The sequence below is a fragment of the Crassostrea angulata genome, chromosome 4 (assembly GCF_025612915.1).
Source record: "Crassostrea angulata isolate pt1a10 chromosome 4, ASM2561291v2, whole genome shotgun sequence".
Classification (NCBI taxonomy): Eukaryota; Metazoa; Mollusca; class Bivalvia; order Ostreida; family Ostreidae; genus Magallana; species Magallana angulata.
In genome coordinates this window covers 44,424,507-44,443,997 of record NC_069114.1, presented here as the reverse complement: position 1 = coordinate 44,443,997, position 19,491 = coordinate 44,424,507, and the positions used below count along the sequence as shown (strand labels likewise).

The 19,491-nt window shown below is 33.4% G+C and overlaps 1 protein-coding gene across 1 annotated transcript in view; it reads left to right on the top strand.

Annotated features, from left to right (window-relative positions):
- The window catches only part of LOC128180294 (leucine-rich repeat transmembrane neuronal protein 3-like), a 54,101-nt gene that overhangs the window by 17,156 nt on the left and 17,454 nt on the right, over positions 1-19,491 (top strand). The window contains exon 2 of the mRNA XM_052848273.1: positions 8,001-8,072. Coding sequence (XP_052704233.1) covers positions 8,001-8,072 — 72 coding nt within the window. The remainder of the gene's footprint in view (positions 1-8,000; positions 8,073-19,491) is intronic.

Genomic DNA, 19,491 nt, shown 5'->3' with positions numbered 1-19,491 from the left:
TATTGCAATGCTAACTTGAGCATAAAACCGCCTGTCAACGCCTTAAATTTTCACTTGTAACAAATTGTTTTTCTCTGTTCAAAGATTTAAGGCTGTTATGCAATTGAAACAAGTATTGCTGCGATTCATTTATATATCTAACTAACTCTTAAATAAACCATATTACACCACAAGAAGATAAAGGAAGGCACTGAGGCTGTATTGCGACAATATGCTAAAAACTATAATGTACTCTGAAATATTTTTACGGTGATTTTGTCTATCATTTCTGAGCACATCAATCTGAAAAGGTTATGAAAATATCGATATCGTGGTGGAATACATCAAACCCATTAGTTCAGATGTGTATCGCCTATGTTATTCGGAACTCATTGGCTTTTTTGCGACTGGTAAAATTGCTAGCCACGTGATTTGCTAGGATTGAATTTAATATAGAAAAAAAAAATCAATAGAATAATATAAAATTAAAATCTTCAGGCATATGGTCTATTCCGGAAATACAATTTGAGCTCCATGTAACAAAAAAATAGTCAAACGGCGGTTCATTCTTTGTTATCAAAGTATGGCTTTCCTTTTTAGTGACAATCTGGGAAAAAACAATCATTTTTTAAGTGACAACTAAAATGGTTTTAAAATATATTGTATTTTTTTCCTTTGCCGTAGCGCTCATGAATTTCAAAGTGACAATAAATGTTTGTTCAACAAAAAAAAAATGAAAATGCACGTGAGGATGCATGTTACACCTTGATGAACTTATATATAAATCAAAGATAACAAAGATGAAATTTAAAAAAAATCAATTAAAACTTTAGAAAATATATATAAACAGAAAAAAATTACATAAAATGAATAAACAAATTATTTAAAAAACAAATAACATTTCAAAATACATGAATTGAAATAATGTATTTATTTTGGCAGCGTTATCTAGTGAAATCCACTGCATATTACCAGTATTTTCGGGTGAGATCCCTTGCCAATGTAAAGTACAGTATAAAGTTCATTTCATGGTGCGGAAACAGTTTTAAATTTCGGTACAGTCATGTTACTCTGTAATTTTTTTCTCTGGTGTTCAAGTACTAATGGTCCGCTTATGTATTGATAAACAGTAACATATATTTTGTGAATTACACTTACTTTTTACAATCAAATCAATGATTCGTTCAAGGAAAGATGTAAACATATTAAACAATAAAACTCTTTGGTTATGAAGGTCGGGATCATTGAAGAAAAGATCTACAGTACCAACAAACGCGGCTTATTTTTCATTTTTTGGTATTTTTTCTGCAATGTCGTCACCTGCATGATACATGTATGCATGATTAAAAAAAGGAAGCATTTTATTGGTTAAATTATATAAATAATTTTTTTTTCATCAACCTGCCCGGTCCATATATCGTCAATTTCATATTGATATTCAAATCATTCTTAAAATATGTGAGAAAATTGGCAATACCCTTGCTAAAATTCGACCTTATCTTAATACATGTATTATGTCTGTTTAAAGTGGTTTATTAGGCCATACAAAATTTAGCTCTTGGTTCTCCGGCCAATATTTTTAAAAACAGATGTGGTCGAGCGATAATATTTTTTTCTTTTCATGTCATTAAAAAAGATGTCGTATATTTTAATTTATTTAAACAAATAAATGTAAAATCCAGAAAAAGTGGTGTTTTATGGACGACGGACCCAATTCAAATTGCGCAGATACAGCTAAAGGGAGGAATTGTCACGAACACTGAAATCTCAATATTACGTCACAATCACTAAAAGTCAATGACATTCGCTTATGACGCAATAAATAGCTGTTCAACGTCATCAATACTAATTAATACCCACTTTATGTAGCGCAAGTAGTGACTGATCTCACTGTTATCTAACATGCTGAAATATGCTTTTCAACATTATTTAACATGTACAAATATCTTAAAGGGATAACAAGTATTGTGGTGAGTTTTATATTAGTTCAAGTCTCTTATCACCGTCTACATACGTTAATTTACAGAGTTTGAGCCAGTGAACATTGCAATCCGTTCAATACTTGTATTGAAAATAGAGTAAAAGCGCTCCTGTGCTTACGTTCTGAAGTATTTTATCATAGTACAAATGTTTAACATACTATGATAGTTGTTTTGTTTCATTAATCAACCTCTTAATAATGTACATTAACTTTTCCTTAGAGTTTGCTAGTACTTCTCATGAAAAATTGAAGAAAAATAACGACAATTCGCACAAATGGAATGTGCTCCCGTCAAAACGAAATCGATGATTAGGTTCTTTTTTAAATGATAGTAATTCAAAATCATCTTAAGTGCTATATTTTATTTGGGATAGAAAATCTATTGCAGAATTTAAAAAAAAATTGTTTTTCTCTTACAAGAACGCTTTTCCCCATTGTGTTTAATTGAAAGAGAGAAGTAACACTATTTAAAAAAATGGTTCCTACTAAAAATCTTACTCGATTTTTATGTTATTTTTTTTTGTATTGATTCTAATATATTTTTAGTAACTCTAACAGTCTAACTCATATACAATTTTAATGAAAATCACTTTTGTTTAAGTGAATTGGATCTTTCGTCAGTATAGCAAATAAATAGTTAACATGCAATGCATGTATTTGATTTAATAGCTCAAAATAAATGAAATACTGTAAATTCGTTATTTTACATGAGAACTTAAATCCAAGATTCAACCGTTTTGCTTCCAATTGACTGATTATCAAATTGCTAAAGCCGAGTTTTAATTATTGATCCGTTTAGTTTACATGTGTCCAAGAAATAAGAGAGTGTTTGAAATCCGCGAGATGTACTTCTCACGATATTACGCAGATATTAATTCGTGATGTTTAATTAGGAATCTGCAGAAATTCCTGTTTTTAAGCATTAAATGATACTAAGTAATGGCCACGGCTGCTCAAAATTAAAATTAATACAGAATACATGTACGAGGTGAACCCTAGGACCAGCAGTTCACTCGTAAAAATGTATACCCAATTCACTAATACTTAAACATATTATATAAACCATTTAAAGTCCACGTGAGCACTACTGGTAAGCTGGTGTATCGCTGGCAAGCTCAGCAGTTGTCTCTCACAGATCAGGCAGCCGTGCCGGATAGGGTTGACTCTTATTGTGGCAGCTTCATCCTGAAAAAAAATTAATATGCAGAGCCAGAAAAATTAAACTATCAAATTGTAGTGCATTGAAATAACATAAAATTCAATTGGGCAACCGAAAATAGAAAGGGGGTGGGTGGTAGCTGCAGGTCTGTAGCTCCCGGTCTGAAAAAATTCGGATGGACGACCTGGGAGCTACAGTGCCTCCCATAGTAAAAAAAACTGCAATTTACAGCGCACAAATGTATGCGCTTGATTTGGACTGACAGCCCTTATTTTCACACAAATTCTGTGAAAACAATTAGTACCATTAAATTTTGCAGGCAATTTGCTACCAAAACTCATCCTACTTGCCTCAGACTTTCTCTTGAACATGATAACCGACCTCGGAAAATGAAGTATATTAATTTATGTCGAGATCGGGAGTCGCCATTTTTAGATGTAAACAAAACTGCCCCACTTCACTTTCCAGGGCTAGTGATGGTGTTTAAAAGACTACCAGAGGCAAGTGAAATGACAATATCTGTAGTAAATGTCCAAGGAATATTTTAGAATCACATATTTGTACAGAATGTATTCGGATATGAGATTAATCTGTCCAAAACTAGCGCATTTTTTCTGCGCCGTAAATTGCAGTTTGTTTACTATGGGAAGCACTGTAGCTCCCAGGTCGTCCATCCGAATTTTTTTTCAGACCGGGAGCTACAGACCTGCAGCTAGGTGGGTGGGTAAAATTTAAAGCGGCGACTGATAAGACGATCTGCAGGGAGTCTGTGACGTCATACGTTCAAGCTAATATCACAAAGTGCGAGCGATGACCAATAATATGCGTAAATGTCATCAAGGGTTGAAGGATTATTTTAATGGCGGAAATATTTATCTTTGATAAACTGATTTAACTTTGATGAGTTATATGCAAATGATTCAGTAAATAAAAACAAAAGATCTAGCGGATTAGAACCCGGGATCTGCGGTTCACAAGCGCGGTACTTTAATTGCGTGAACTGAACTATGATTATTTGAAAAAAATAATGACCGACTTCGTAAAGCATCTTGTGACATTGTGTCTTAAAAAGTATTTAAGCAATGATGAAATGAGCGACCATAAATATATAAATTTATTTTGGTTTGTTTGTGTTAATTGTATTCAAGAAGACAGGATCAGGATTGACTATTGTTATGGTTTAACACATCGCAATGCACAAGATATTCAGCATAGTTTAAAATGACATGTGGTGATAACGAACAATATTCTGCAAGAAGGCCTGGAAAACATTTTTGGTAATAACAGCAACATACAAAATTGTTGTTTTCTAGAAAGGTACGCTTAAGAACATAACCGAGTATATCTTGAGGTGCATAAATGTTTAGGGATGGCTTGTTGGATGACATTTATATTTACAGAGATACTTATAACGCAAGTTCTTTGGTATGGGAAAGTTCATTTGAAGCACTTGGGATACTTAGGAGACTGATGCCCTCCGCTAAACTCTGGGTTTGAGGGTTTAAGTGATATTTAATTGACTAACGTGATCCCCGGGCAAACGTTTTAGATTGTCTATCTCTAGCGGTGTTATCCCTTGATCGTTGTTTTATACAAGAGGGGCATAATAAAGTAACAACTACAGCATTCGATTTCCTTAATCATACGTGTACGTAGCACTCGCTAATATACAGTGACACATACATGTTTGGCTGGAAAAAATAAGAAGAAAGGCATGCAAAAAAAGCTTTGCCAAAAAGACGTCCAGATGGCATGGGACAGTTTTTTGTTTTTTTTACATTTAATTGTAGCCAAGGGATGCATGTCTTCGGAACTCTGTAACTAGAATTTCCTCAGTTCCCATTCAGCACAAATACCTTTAATTTACTCTTGATAAGGCCAATCACCTATTTTTGAAAAAAAAAATTACTAGTCAAAACCTGTAAAATTCTCTACATACTGGTTTTTATGAGATTTTGACCCTTTCAGTTTTTGTTAATTGTTCATGATTTTTCAGCTTTTTAGACCTCCCCAAGTTAATTCCCTGCAGAGGGTTGACCGTACCGCGTGCATGTTGAACTATCACATGTCAGAAGCATACCGGTGTATAGTTTACAATGTCCTATCCACCTACTTTTCGTGTTATTTTACTTCCCGTATGTAACTTGCAATTTCACTGTGTAAAGTCAACACAACAGTCATAGCCGCAATTTCGCATTTTACTTCTGATTCGCATGTACCTACATATGGGGCCTACATATTGCTTACCAATTTCAACACGAGACACCCCTCTAACTAATGATAATCATTAAAAATCATTTCATGAATTTAAGCAACACTCAAAAGCCTTCAAGTACAGCAACTCTTAATTTTACAAAAATATTGACAGGTACTTTATCCGAAACTGTCTCTTGCTACCCAAGTAGCATGAATTGGTAAGGTATGACGGAGTATTGAGAAGATTATACTTGCCTATCTATTAGAAATTTAGTAAATGAAAAAAAGACCGACAAGTTTATAAACTTTAATATATTGATCTTTTACCGGTTCTTCTATAGCAAATTAGCATTCGTTTTTTTATGATGTCACACATCGTTATGCACTGGGTATTTAGCATTGCTTAATATTCTGAAAACAACAGCAACACACATCACTGTAGTTTTTATGGACAAATAGTGATATTTCTTTATTTCTTAACTGTTGTTTCGATCACACTGTTTTAGATTTATAAATGTTTACTTGACACTCGTTGGGTTAAACTATTAATATAAATATCATTTGCAGCTAAGTATTGGTGTATCTCGCCTTAAAGGTAATCCATAAAACTGAGGATTCAAACAAGATGTATTTTGTTCATTATTTACTGAGTAATTGCATTTTCTTTGTGTCAGGCATTTCCTGAGAAGTTTATTTACAGAGTTGTATTGTACACAGCACTGCAACTGTTCAGATACAAAATCAGGAGAAAGTCCTATAAAAAGCGTTTTTTGTGACTTTTTTCAACCGCTGAAAATAGGTTTGCTTGCTATAATAAGTCATAATGTCTTGAAAACTGTAGTAATTTTCAGAAACGTAGTTGTTAGAATTCATTATATTTCGTATACATTCAACACTTATACGGTTCGTTTGGCCCGGTTTAGATATTGTGAAATTCTCTATTGTACGTGTTCTCGACTGTACGGATCTTAAAAACAGTACAGTATAATTTTTGCGCAGTAGGCTAACCGATTTGTATGATGCGCTACAATTTTCAGCGAACGCGCTATGACATTATTTGAGTCTTTACCATTATTAAGAGATCTGAGGGGGGCTAAACGACCCACAACTTTGAACACATATATCATACTAAACTATTCAACCTCAATACATATGTTATGGACTTCTTTTTATGAACAATATGATCGAAACTTTTATTATCAATGTAATTCTGTAATCATTGTGTAACTTGCAAAATTGTTAGATGTCGTCTTAGTTTGTTACGTAATTATTGTCTATATAAATGCTAATTTTTAATGATTTTGAGGGCTTCATTGCTTTGCTCAGCTCTGAATAAAAGCTGGATTTCCTGAATAAGGAACGCTTAATTAAATCCTGAATAAGCCATGGTCAATCAGCCTGAATAAAGCTGCAACCATTAACTTAAAACCTCCTAGCCAGAATAGAGCTTCACTTTTTTACACCCTATATTTGATCCTTTGTTGATGCATTTTACCATTTTAATAGACTTCCAATAAACACATACACTATAACTTGTTTTTCGTTACACAAACGGGCCCCGTAACAAATCTCTTGACGCAAGAATTAGATATGCCCTAACTATAGTTCAATAACGTTGATAAACAAATTGCATTTCTTTATATGAACCGCTCAATGTGTCAAAGATAAAAAAAAATTGTATAATGAAGTGATTGTGCCTCCTTACCAATGCTTATGTTTGACATTTATATGTGGGCTGCGAATTCTACATGTAGTCAAGGCCTTAATTCTACACTTGGTAAGGGTCTTATTTCTACATATCTTACAATTTGTCATTCCTATGTGTATATTATACATGTATAAAATTTATTGTCATCTCCAATCACTCAATGTGACAGAAAATATGTGTTACTTTTGCCTTTTCATTTAAAATCTTTATTTACAATCTTCGTTTGTCAATCGCAATCATGATTTTACGACTATAAATGCCTCTTGCTGAAATAAATATACATATATCATTGTACACTCGCCGTTACCCAGTGTATTATATAATGCCGTTCATAATATTTGTATATAAATGGAGTTTATAAACTGGTGTTTTTGAAGTATTTATTTTAAATTTCAATGTGGATGTTTTAATGTTTTAGAGCGGATACTTTAATCAATTGAGTAGTGAAGGTATGGTTTGTAAGAATAATTCGTTTCACTGATATATGCATAACACAATACAATGGAAGCATCGTTTTCATATACAAAAATACCAGTTTGTAATTATGCACTGCAAGCAGAGAATATGAAGAAAGTTCAACATAACGAAACTGTTTGAGGATTTTTTCTATTAAACCCAAGATGTGAAACTTTTTGGCTGCTTTAATTATCATTTTTGTCAGACTTTATTAGTTTAGGATAATGAAAATAGATAGTCTTTTTAAATGTGATGTGGATGTTATTCATTGAAAACTGATTTGCAACGTAAAGGTTGCAATGTGAATATGAATATTGAAGTTTAACCAGTGTATAATGTGGCGGTTTTTTTTGGGTTTTTTTTGGATGTCTGAATTGCAAAAATAAGTAATGAACACGAATGATTAACTTCAACTGGAATATGAAACATTTCCTAATGCAATAACTCTCTGTCCATGATATTTTTCCTCTGGCATGTTATTTGTCAACATTGTGATTGACATATATGTTTTACTCATTAAGGAACCTTAGGTTCAACCAGATAAACAGGATCGACAGTAATGCCTTTCAGGGATTATCACAGCTTGAAACATTGTAAGTAAACAAAAATCTATTACGTCATTTACGTACCCTCTTGTTTAAACGAATTAAAGGATAATTACATAATTAATTATATACATAAACTTGTTTCAGAGAAAATAAAAGTAAAATAAAATACAAAATCAGCCTTGCTACAGGAGAAGTAATTAAGGATAATTAAAATAAAATACATTTATGTATCTAACACATCTATAAATATTATTAACGGTAATATAAACGGATAGGCAAGAAAGTAAAGGCAAGTGTCTGATGTCAGGTATTTATTAAATCAACACGGGTCATTTGAAGAGGTAAATTATTTAAATAAGAGAATTTATGTTAAACCCCTTCTTTACTTTTCAAGGCAACATTGACGCTTGTTTGTTTCCATTTGAATAAAAACAGTAACACCTCTTGATTGTTAAAATTTTGTCATTTATTTAAAAATGACGCAAAATTATAGAACATATAAACATAAACAAAAGCGGCTGGAAGATCCCCGAACATTTGACTAGAAAACAAATTGGAGAGTAAAAAACAATAGGGGACTCCCAGCCGCAAAATTGCTAACACTAGTTCACATGCTAAAAAACTACCATTAATGAAATACAATGAAAACAAAAGTGGTGCATAAAAAAGGCCATCAACCTGAAAGGTTGAAGCACCACTCAAAATGTTGCCTTGGTAAAATATTGAGTACCATTGTAAAAAGTTAATACAATACAGCACCAAAAAATATATAAGAGTAACAAAGCCAGACAGCCAATTGCTGAACCTGACATTCATGGAAAGCAATGCACGATGGAAAGCAAAATACAACAATGGCATACATCAAAAATGAAAGGAATATAAAATATATCGTTTCCTAGCCATCAGGAAAAATGATTAAAACATCAAGTTGTAATCAAATTATATATTTCTTAAAAATTGTGGAGTAGGCTTGAAACTAAGCACAGATATTATAACCTGGAATCTGATGCAGACAATTGCTGAACATGATATATAAACATAGATAATAAAAAAAACCCAGCTGTATTGAACTGATAGACACACAACTAAGGTAAAAACAAGTCAATAGTTGGATGCAGACAATTGCTGGACATGATATGCAACTTAGAGAAATAAAACAGGAACTACAATGGATTGAAAAATACATAATTGAGGTAAAGACAAGTCAAATACTTTGATGCAGACAAATGCTGAACATCAAAAACATAATACACAAATGGATTGGACGGCAAGTCAGCAACCTAAATGAACACTGGAATAGGACAAGGAAACTAACAAAGTAGGGAATTAATGCGAATATATTTTTGTACAGCATCTGATTTCCACCTTCCAAGTTTTTGAATTTCAATTTGTGAAAGTCCTCGCTTAGCTGCCTCAGTGGCTGCCCCTATTCGAAAACTGTGACCTTTGTACCATTGTGAATTAAGCCCTATAAACTTCACAGTGTTTTGAAGGTTAGTTGAAACAAATTGATAAGATACTGGGGAACCTGAATGAAATTGAAATAAGGGTCCATTTCTGTGTTTGTGAGCAGATAAATATAGTTGGAGGGTTGTGACTGGGCAAACTTGTGGTGGGGAGACTTTAGAGAGAGATATGGTTATAGGGTGGGTATTATGCATGGTTTTTGAATGTCGCAATATTAATTCAACTGAAGAGTTTCCATTGAAACTATCATCTTTCCGTTGAATTATGCATGCATGATTTGATGATGTTTTAGCAATTTCCCCCATGCGAAAAAACCCATGAAAAGCTACAGAAAAAAGATATTGTAGCAAGAGTCTATTGAAAAAATTTGGAATAGTAAATTGCAGGGCATTGACTAGTTTGACTTAAATTGAAGATGTGATCGGTAGTCTGTAATCAGGTGCTTTTGCTGACTTGTTCGCCCCAAAAATAATTTTTCTGACCAAAAATTATTGGGAATGGTCTTGTATGTTAAAAATTTTGTGAACATAGCTAATAGCTGACACCATGGATATAATTGAAGATGGGCTATAGTTTTGTTCAAAAAGATAAGCAATAAAATTGCAAAGAGTAATTTCAGATATTGGTAATTTATTGCTTACATTTCCTTGTAAAAAAAACTGTTGAAAAAGCATCCAGCTGCGCTTATATGAAGCCTTTGTTGACTCTGAAAGTGAGGAATGAAGCAAAGTTAGGGCTGTGGTACTCAAATGTGAAGTAGGTTGGCTGGAATTTGCACTGGTGTTTTGTTCAGCCATGGTGCAAGAGTTAGTGCTTCCTGAAATTCGAGGCGAGACAATCTGTCAGCTAAAACATTGAATTTTCCAGGGACATGTTTTGCTTTGAAAAAAATGTTATTTTGTAAACAAGAAATAACTAATCTCCTTACTAACTTCATGATTGTCTTGTCTTTACTTGAAGTTTTATTGATAATTGCCACCACTGCTTCATTGTCAGTGAGAAATAAAATTTTGTGGTTTTGAAATTGGGAACCCCACATCTCAAGAGCTAGCACAATCGGGAAAAGTTCTAAAACTGTGATGTGAAACTGTTTGAATGGTTCTAACCATTCAGATGCAAACCAAGTTGAACCTAAAATGGCTGCATAACCTTTTGTAGATGCAGCATCCGTATGCAATGTAAGATGGTCAGAAGAGGACCATGTGTCATTCAGAAAAACAGACTTGCCATTAAAGTGTGAAATGAACTGAAGCCAACATTGAATGTCTGCTCTGGCTTCCCATGTGAGGCGGATGAAATGCCGAGGATTGGTAACTTTTACAGTCAGGTCTATTAACCTACGTAGAAAAGCCCTACCAGGTGCAATGACTACACATGCAAAATTGAGCAAACCAATGAGAGATTGCAGGTCATGCAAAGTGACCTTTTTACGATGAGACATGTTTGCTAAATGGGTTTGAATTTTCAATACTTTATCATTTGGTAAACGACATTCCATTGCAATAGAGTCAACTTCAATACCATAAATGATAATATTTGTGGTTGGGAGACAGGTTTTATCTGGGTTCAAAGGGACTCATATTCTGTCACAAAGAGTAATGAAATTGTTTAAATCACGAAAACAGCTTTTGGATGCAGGAGGGCCAATAAAGAAAAAGTCATCAATCATGTGAGACAAGACTTTGGCAAAAAAATTGTTGAGCATAATCCACTGTAAAGAACTGCTTAGTTTTTCAAAAATCTGACATGAGCTACTGGCACCCATAGGGAGACACTTGTCATAATAATACAAATTATCCCACATAAAACCCAGTAAATGATAATCATCGGGGTGTATGGGAATATTTCTAAATCCATCCTGAAAGTCACACTTTGCCATCAAAGCTCCACTACCAAACTGTTTGACAAGGTTTATAACCGTGTCGATTGAGTCATAGGAGACCTGGCTGTTAACTGCAGGTATTTGAGAACTAACAGAGTTATTTTCAGGATAGGATAAATCATGAATCAAACGAAATTGGCCTTGAGATTTTTTAAGGGACCACTCCCAGAGGGGAGATGACCAGATTAGGGTATTGGGGATTTGTAGATGCCTCGGATATTCTACCATAACTTTGTTCTTTCTTAATTTTCTTAAGAACAATTTCAGGATGTTTATTAGTTGACCCATGATTTTTGGAAGGGGTTGAAGAAGGGGTATTAAGGCAGCCTAACTGAAAACCATAAGTAAAACCTGAAATGAGGTAGTTCGCTAAATCTTGCTCATAACCCTCTAAGTATGCTTTAAGAATTTCTGGCTTTACCGGAGTGGGCATTTTTTTTAGGGTAATCGTTCCTCATTTGAGGGGAGTTTGGGGCACTTGAACCGAGGGTGCTGCTCTTTACAGTACTGACAGGCATGCTTGTAGGTGCATGGGTCAGATCTATATGCCTGTCCTTGATTGAATGAGTAGCAAAATTTTGCTTTGGAGGGTTGAAAGTTGTTGGATTTGGATTTTGCAAGAAAGGACTGGTTTGAGGGACGAAATTTAAAGGGTTGTAGATTTGCCCTCATAACTAACTCCTGTAATGGCTCTTGCCAAGGCAAAGGGGCAGACTGTCGTAATTTACGAAAGTCTTCATCATAATACCGCCAGGAGTCGGTCTTGGTGGTAAAACTCATGTCTCTGATCATGTAGATGTATTTAAAGAGATGAGCTGCATCAGAAGGTGTTTTCTGAATGAAGATGGATGCATATATTAGAAAGGCTGATGTCCATTGGTAAATGGAAATGGGAAATTTTTGAAATTTACCTTGTTGGAAATTGATTGCCCCTCTTTCAACTGACACAGAAAAATTGTCATCTTGTTGATTGGGGAGCAACAGCCGAATATCAAAATATGAGTTGTCCCAAATTTTTTGCTTAAGTTTAGCCGACACAGTGGCCCCCAGGGGAATATTGTTGGAGAAATTTAAGGGTTGGGGGTCATGGTTGGTTGCTGACTCACCTCCAAATAAAGTATTTAGCACTGCAGGGACTGATAGTGTGTGTCATGGTGTGTAATTTTGAGTAACGTGTTTTAGAGTTAACTCATGCCAGATGACAAACATGTGTCTGGCTCCACGGAGGGTTGAGGGCAGGGTTGTTGGTTAGGCTCCGATGATACATGTACCTGTAGTGACACAGTTTGACTTGCTGGGATGGTGTCATTTTGGCTTAACACTGCAGATGGGTGATTCTGTTCGCATGCATTTCCGCTTGGCTCTACTGAGGATGTGCTGATTTGTTCAGTGACTGGTGGTGGCACATTGTGATGTACTATGGTTGATGGGTTTGGGTTGAATTGGTTTTGTTTCTTCAGGATCGCGTCGGCGAGCAGATCATAGTCAATTGTTAAACTTTGACTCTGACTTCCCTTCTTCTGTCGTTTAGAGGGTGGATCAATCTCAGGAGGTGGTGATGTTGTTGATAAAACAGGTCGTCTACTTCTTTTGGGAGGCATTGTCTAAGGAAAAAGAGAGTAACAAACAATAATTTAGAAGCGCTGTTAGTCTGCAGCAAGAAACAAACTGAGCTCATACCCACAGAAATCTAGTATTTCAATGCAAAAAAAAAAAAAAAAAAAAAAAAAAATTGGCAACAATTGATACTGCTTCAAGACAATGATAATAAGTAGAACCAATTTGTTCCTAAATGCAATGGCACTTTAGATTAGAGCTCAAACTCTGTGCAGATAAATAACCGAACACAAAAGTTCATAAGGGTTATGATAATTGATAAAAGAACTCAAACTCTGTGCAAATAAACACACTGAGCTCATACTCAGTAAATTTTGAGTTGTTTAGTTCAGAAAGCATGGGAAAACACAACCAATGTGTTCGGATTCGCATAAATGAACAACTGAGCGCATACTCAGTAAATTATAGGAATCAAGCAGCAGACTTGAATTGCAAATAAACTTAATGTAATAAGAACAAATCAGGCACACACTTGCAATTTAAAGCACAAACTCATAATAATTGACCAAAGTCAGATTAAGGCAAATAGACCTTAATAAAGTGAAACAAGTGAAGTGATATAAGTATTGAAAACTTAATGTTAACTTGTGGAGTAATGCGACAAAACATTACACATAAAATAAGTTAACAATTTACAAGAAAATTACATGCATTTTCTTTATAATATTCCAAGTAGATAGCTGTTTGCTATAATTCTGAACTAAAAAACCCCACCTAAAGGTATTGGGTAACATGCAGAATAGCAGATTTAATGCATTGTAGATACTTTCTGGAGTATTTCCCATTCATGTCTTCACGAATATGCACTCCGTCGGAAGACAGGAAATCAAGGGACGCCCAAAACCCTCGGTGCTTCCAAAAGGAAATGTTATCATGTAATGCACACGCCGAAGCGAGTTGAAGGTTCAGAGAAATCAACTCCGATACGAAAGGATTTTTTGCGCCTATTTGGGTATGTTAGGGGAGCTGCAACACAGGTCATTTCCTCCAATTTGAATAAACACAATGTGGGGTCGCGCAACAAAATAGGTAAACTCACGTAGTGCACAAAGTCTAGAAATTGTCAAACCTCCTCTTGCCACACAAGTTACATAATATTAATCCCGATTTAAACGTAGATTGTTGTCCTCAGGACTATTGTTCATGAAATCTCTGAGGCGACGTATGAAGGAATGACCCACCAAAGTTACACGCAGGGGGTCTCTACCATTCGCCCTCGGTGTTCCCGCCATCTTGGTAAAAGACGTAAACAAACGCCTATATGTTGGAACGAGTAAAAGAGTCAAAAATACTGACCTGAAAGTCCCGAAGGACGAATGAATACTGTATCCAGATAGATAGTATCTAAGTATAACTCAAATTCCACCCATGCACAAGCATGAAAATAAAATTAAAGCTCTGTCTTGAACGATCAAAAATATCGGTGCAGCTTCCCCTAGCATAAACAAAGAATGTAATAATAGCCCCAGAGTGTGCGGCTTTCTGATTGGCTGATCGGTCATAGAATTTGCATACGGTAATAGAAAATCTTTAAGACCGGATAAAAACGGTGATGTACAACAAAAAACTATGCAAGTCCTCAAAAATGTTACACAAGTATAAATAACATGGTATGTAATTAAAAACAATAAGATATAACAATTAACAAATCAAGGATTAACATAAATTGCTTTATTTACAAAATAAACCCTATTTGGTATAAGACTTTCTATAACAAATATTTAAGTGAAAAGTTAAAATCAACACTCATGTTTTCCCTATCAGTGAATGATTGAGTCAGAAAATGAAATATTTAAAATATACACTTAGGAATGACAAATTCCTTGATACATAGATTTAAGACCCCTACTAAGTCTAACATTTACGCTCTAATCTGTACAAAAGTCATGAAGATTATATTTGTATGATGTTCTAATAAAAAATTGCTGACTAACTTTGCCTCCTGCATTTCACATTTTGTCTTTTTTTCTAAAACTTGTAAATGGATATTAAGATAATGAAGCCATGTTTTTATCTTTATGTATCAAATTACATAGGCTATCTTTTGAATATCACGTTTGTTTTATGGTGAATAGAGATGCCTTTAGGTGCTTTATGATACAACCATATTACGCGGATATAATAGGGCAACTCTCAGCGATCGATTGAGTTAAATTCCTCTGATTGATGTGACGTCACAATAAGCAGTATGATGTCATATTTTAATCAGAAACATGTCAATTTTTACTTTATCTCTGGTTCTATTTATAAAAACTACCGACGTAAAATGTCTCTAGAAACTCTTCTAACTTAATATATTTTCGATTTTTCTGTATTACGTATCATTATCGTTGATGACGTCACGTGCATGTTTAATAGAGAAGATCAATGTCGGGAGACAAATCGATGGAATGCATGTAAACAATGCCGAAATTATACTTATTTTATACTGATACACAAGATTTCGATGAATGTTAGATTTGATATAATCAGGATAATACGGGTATGGATATTTAGCTTTTTTAAGCGAGTGTTATAAGGTTAGCAGATAGACTTTATGTGGCTTCACCGGCCTTTCCTCTGTCAGTGTGTACACAAAAGGCAAAAGTCTTACACTACCCCGAATATGATGAAAGTTGAGTTTGGCAAATATCAAAAGCGTATGACCCACACTACTTAAAAAGTGCTGCTAGAATCCTGTGCTTTGTTTTTGTAATTTAAAATACGTAGTATTTTTATTGAAATTGAAGGAGTCGAGGGGGTTTCCGATAAATCATGACAATATTTATTTTATGCGATTCACAATAGGATTCTAGCAGTACTACTCATAAAGATGATATAATTTCCGATCGAATTATTGTATCATACATATAAATGAACTTCGGGGTAGTGTTACACTTTTTGATTTTTTTGTAAAGGTAAAAAAGTGATCTATTTACAGCTGTCACGTGATAACATTGCACGACTCGCTTCCGAAGTAGAAAAAAATAATATCATTGCGAACACATTCACTTGATATTAATATTCAGCAATGTTTTCATAAAAATAAACAACTTTTAAATTGATCATAATATCGACGGTCATTACACTCGGAGGTGCCTTAACTACTCGCGTATCTATCTAAAAGAGATAAATAGTTTGAAAGTTGTTATTTTGGTGTGATTTAATTCATTACATCAATCATTTATCATTTTACAAGATTTGTTCACATGTCTCTTAAATTAGAAAGTCAATATCTTTGTTCTGAATAGGTTCAATTTTGAAATTTGTGTTCTGATATGATAAATGACATTTTTACATGCACAGTCTTTAAAAAAATGTATGTTCTCGTTATAAATCTTTGTTAATCACCTCTAAGCAATATATATCCTTATTAATAATTATAAAACAGTCGAGACTTTAACTATATGCTGAACATTGGCATCTGTTTTTCCACTGCTTAAAGATGATAATTAATACTTAAGGTAACTCCGTATCTATAAAATTATGGGTTCAAAGTTAAAAACTTAACTGTTTTTTAACTTATTAGACTTGAATTTCATCAAAAAATAAATAAAATATATATGTATCCATACTATTTAAGATATAAGATAATAAAAACCAAAGGCTGAAATTATCATCTGAAAATCACTTTTTTGGTTTAAAAATTAAATATAAGTGGATGGATACTTGTTTGTCTATTTAAATTTTATCGCTTACTTTGCCAGAAAACTAAAATAAATAAAAAAAAAAGAAAAAATTGTTTCATTAGAAAAATTATAGCATTTAGATATATCACTTAGAGAAAAGTAGAAAAGAGTTATTTCCCTTTGTCATTATTGAATTATGTCGAATAGAAGGATAAAGAACGCTTATTAAATATCTCCAAGTAAACAATAATTTTTTGATGTGCACCTATCATAACATAGAAATTACAAATCTACTTACAATAATTTTAATGAATTCATGGTTTATGTAAAATGTATGACGTCACAGGAGGGTGGATTTACTTTAACATTAAATTACTGCTGAATTGTAGTAGTAAACGAAAAAATTACGTTTAAATACGAAAAACAGTGGGTTTTTTCATAACAATTATGACCATTTATTTATAAATATCAAGCTTGATATCCACTTTTTAATTTCTTATAAGATATCAAAATTTCTCGGAATTATCAATGCCTAAAAAATTTACATAAGTTCAAGCCATGCTTCTTCGCTAAATTCAAACACTTTAAGAAGAATCAAAGATCCTTAAATAATATATATATATATATGGTTATTGCACAGTTGAATTTTAAAGCAACAAAAGCCCTACTATCAATCCTTGGGTTTAATGGTTGTCAACCCAGATATGTTTTGTCTATGGTTTAAAACATTAAATTTGTGTGCGTGTGTGGGATATTAGTCACAGTTCAATACACTTTTATTTAGAAGTGCCCCCTAAAATTAATTAATGAAAACACATTTGTAGATGTGACTAAGCTTCGAAGACTAAGCAAATAGTACTTTAGAGAAAGAAATGAGTTGTTCAGAGCTGGATCTCATGTTTTGTATATATATTTCACTTTTTTTTCAATGAAAATTAATTCTTTTATGTTTTGACTCTAGATCCATCCCCAAATCCATAGCTGATGTGTACATTTAAAGACACCGCTTGAGCACTTACCTACATGTAGCTATATTTCCAGCCATAATGTGTTTCACGTGTATATAACGAACACTGTGCTGAATAATTATGTCAAGATAGCATTGCATAACATGTATTTCACCGCTTCAATGCAGTTTGTTAAAATCCATATAAATACATAGTGATTGGCAATTGCCTAGAGAGTATACTACCATTTTGTTTTACATTATGCGTCTAATTAACATAAATGTTTATCTCCCAAACCAGGTTTACTATGAGGGAACATTATTCAATAAACACATCTTATCTTGGTCAGTTCCAGTCTCTGTTTCCCACAGAACATTCAAAAAGCACACAATCCTTTCTCATCGTCCATTAAAAAGGAATTAGAAACTTCCGATCTGTGACTATTTTATGCGCGAAAATGCTGTCTATAAAAACCATTTATAATGACACATCAGATACCGAATGGAGTTAGCTTTGTAGAATATACAACACATAATAAAATGTAATAAAACCAAACTAATATATTTCACCCCTCTCTTCACCAAGAAAGACAATAAAATAAAAGAGAAACATGATATTCAATAAAATGAAAAGTGAAAGTAAAATGACCGCGGTAGATATGTATGCGGTGACACAGTATTTTATCATGTCATTGAAATTTCGTGGAAAAGTCAGATTTAAAACATAATCACAACATACAATAATTCATGAATTATACTTTATCAGATAACTGATATATATTATGTCCTTGGGTTATGACTGGCTATTTGATGCCGTTTACTTCTCCAATTTGTGAATGAACGTTGCTGTAAAAGACGCCATAATAGAAATTTATTTTAAGTACAAGTAACAACACCTACATGTTATAGGTGCAGCATAAAACAAAGATCACTAAAGATATTGCTTGAGTACACGTTGTTTAGTTTATTCACATGGATTCACTTTTGCACAGAAGAATGTGTTGAAAGAGTTACATTACTGCCATTAGGTATAATGATTGCTCTCTTGAAAACTTCCAGCTTCTTTAATGAGAATAATAAGGTCAATACTATTTTTAACCCGTATAAGGAAATGCTTAGTACAACGTGTCAAAAGGTTTTGTAAAGAATATAAATCCAAATCCTAAGTAGAGTATTTATGCCTGTTGATAATTAAAGTGCATTGCGCTGGTATGTATTTTTCTGCGGGATGCGTCATCCCAACAGTTTTGTTTTTAGCATGCCTAAGTTTTAAACCGAGATCAAAATGAAAACAAAAATGTATAACGAAAATTGTTGACATGTTCCGGGATTAAGTATTTTGAGTAAGATTAGAATCTAGATAATGGCTACACGCATCCAAATTATTTAGACAGAAATTTAAATCTATTTACGTCGTATCGATGTTTTTAAAGAAAAAAATGTTTGTGGGTTTTTTTTATCAAAGTTTATGTTATAAACTTCCCGAACATTTCAATTTAATTAAAACACATTTCATAATACTGAATATATTTTCAGATATATTGTTTCACATTTCGGTCCGGACTGCAAACACCCAGTTCAAAATATTCATTATAACATGATGTCACAGGCGTTTCTAGTAACTATGTAAAGAAGAGGTCGACGCAAAAGCGTGGTCGGTATGTTGGTAGTGACCATGATCTAACACATTTGAAGAGTAAGGAAATACAAAAGAAATGGTTTTCTTTTTAGAAAAAAAGAAAAATTCAAAGATAAAGTACAAAAAAATATAACAGACAGAGACATTAAGGAGAGAATATAGATGGTGATGAATGTTCCAAATGTTGAATTATATCTTTCCAATAACCAAAGAATGATAATTACAATTTTCAAAAGAAATCATTTTTCTACCAACATACTGGTTATATATTTTTAAATTATATTAAAATGTATAATTTAACGTGG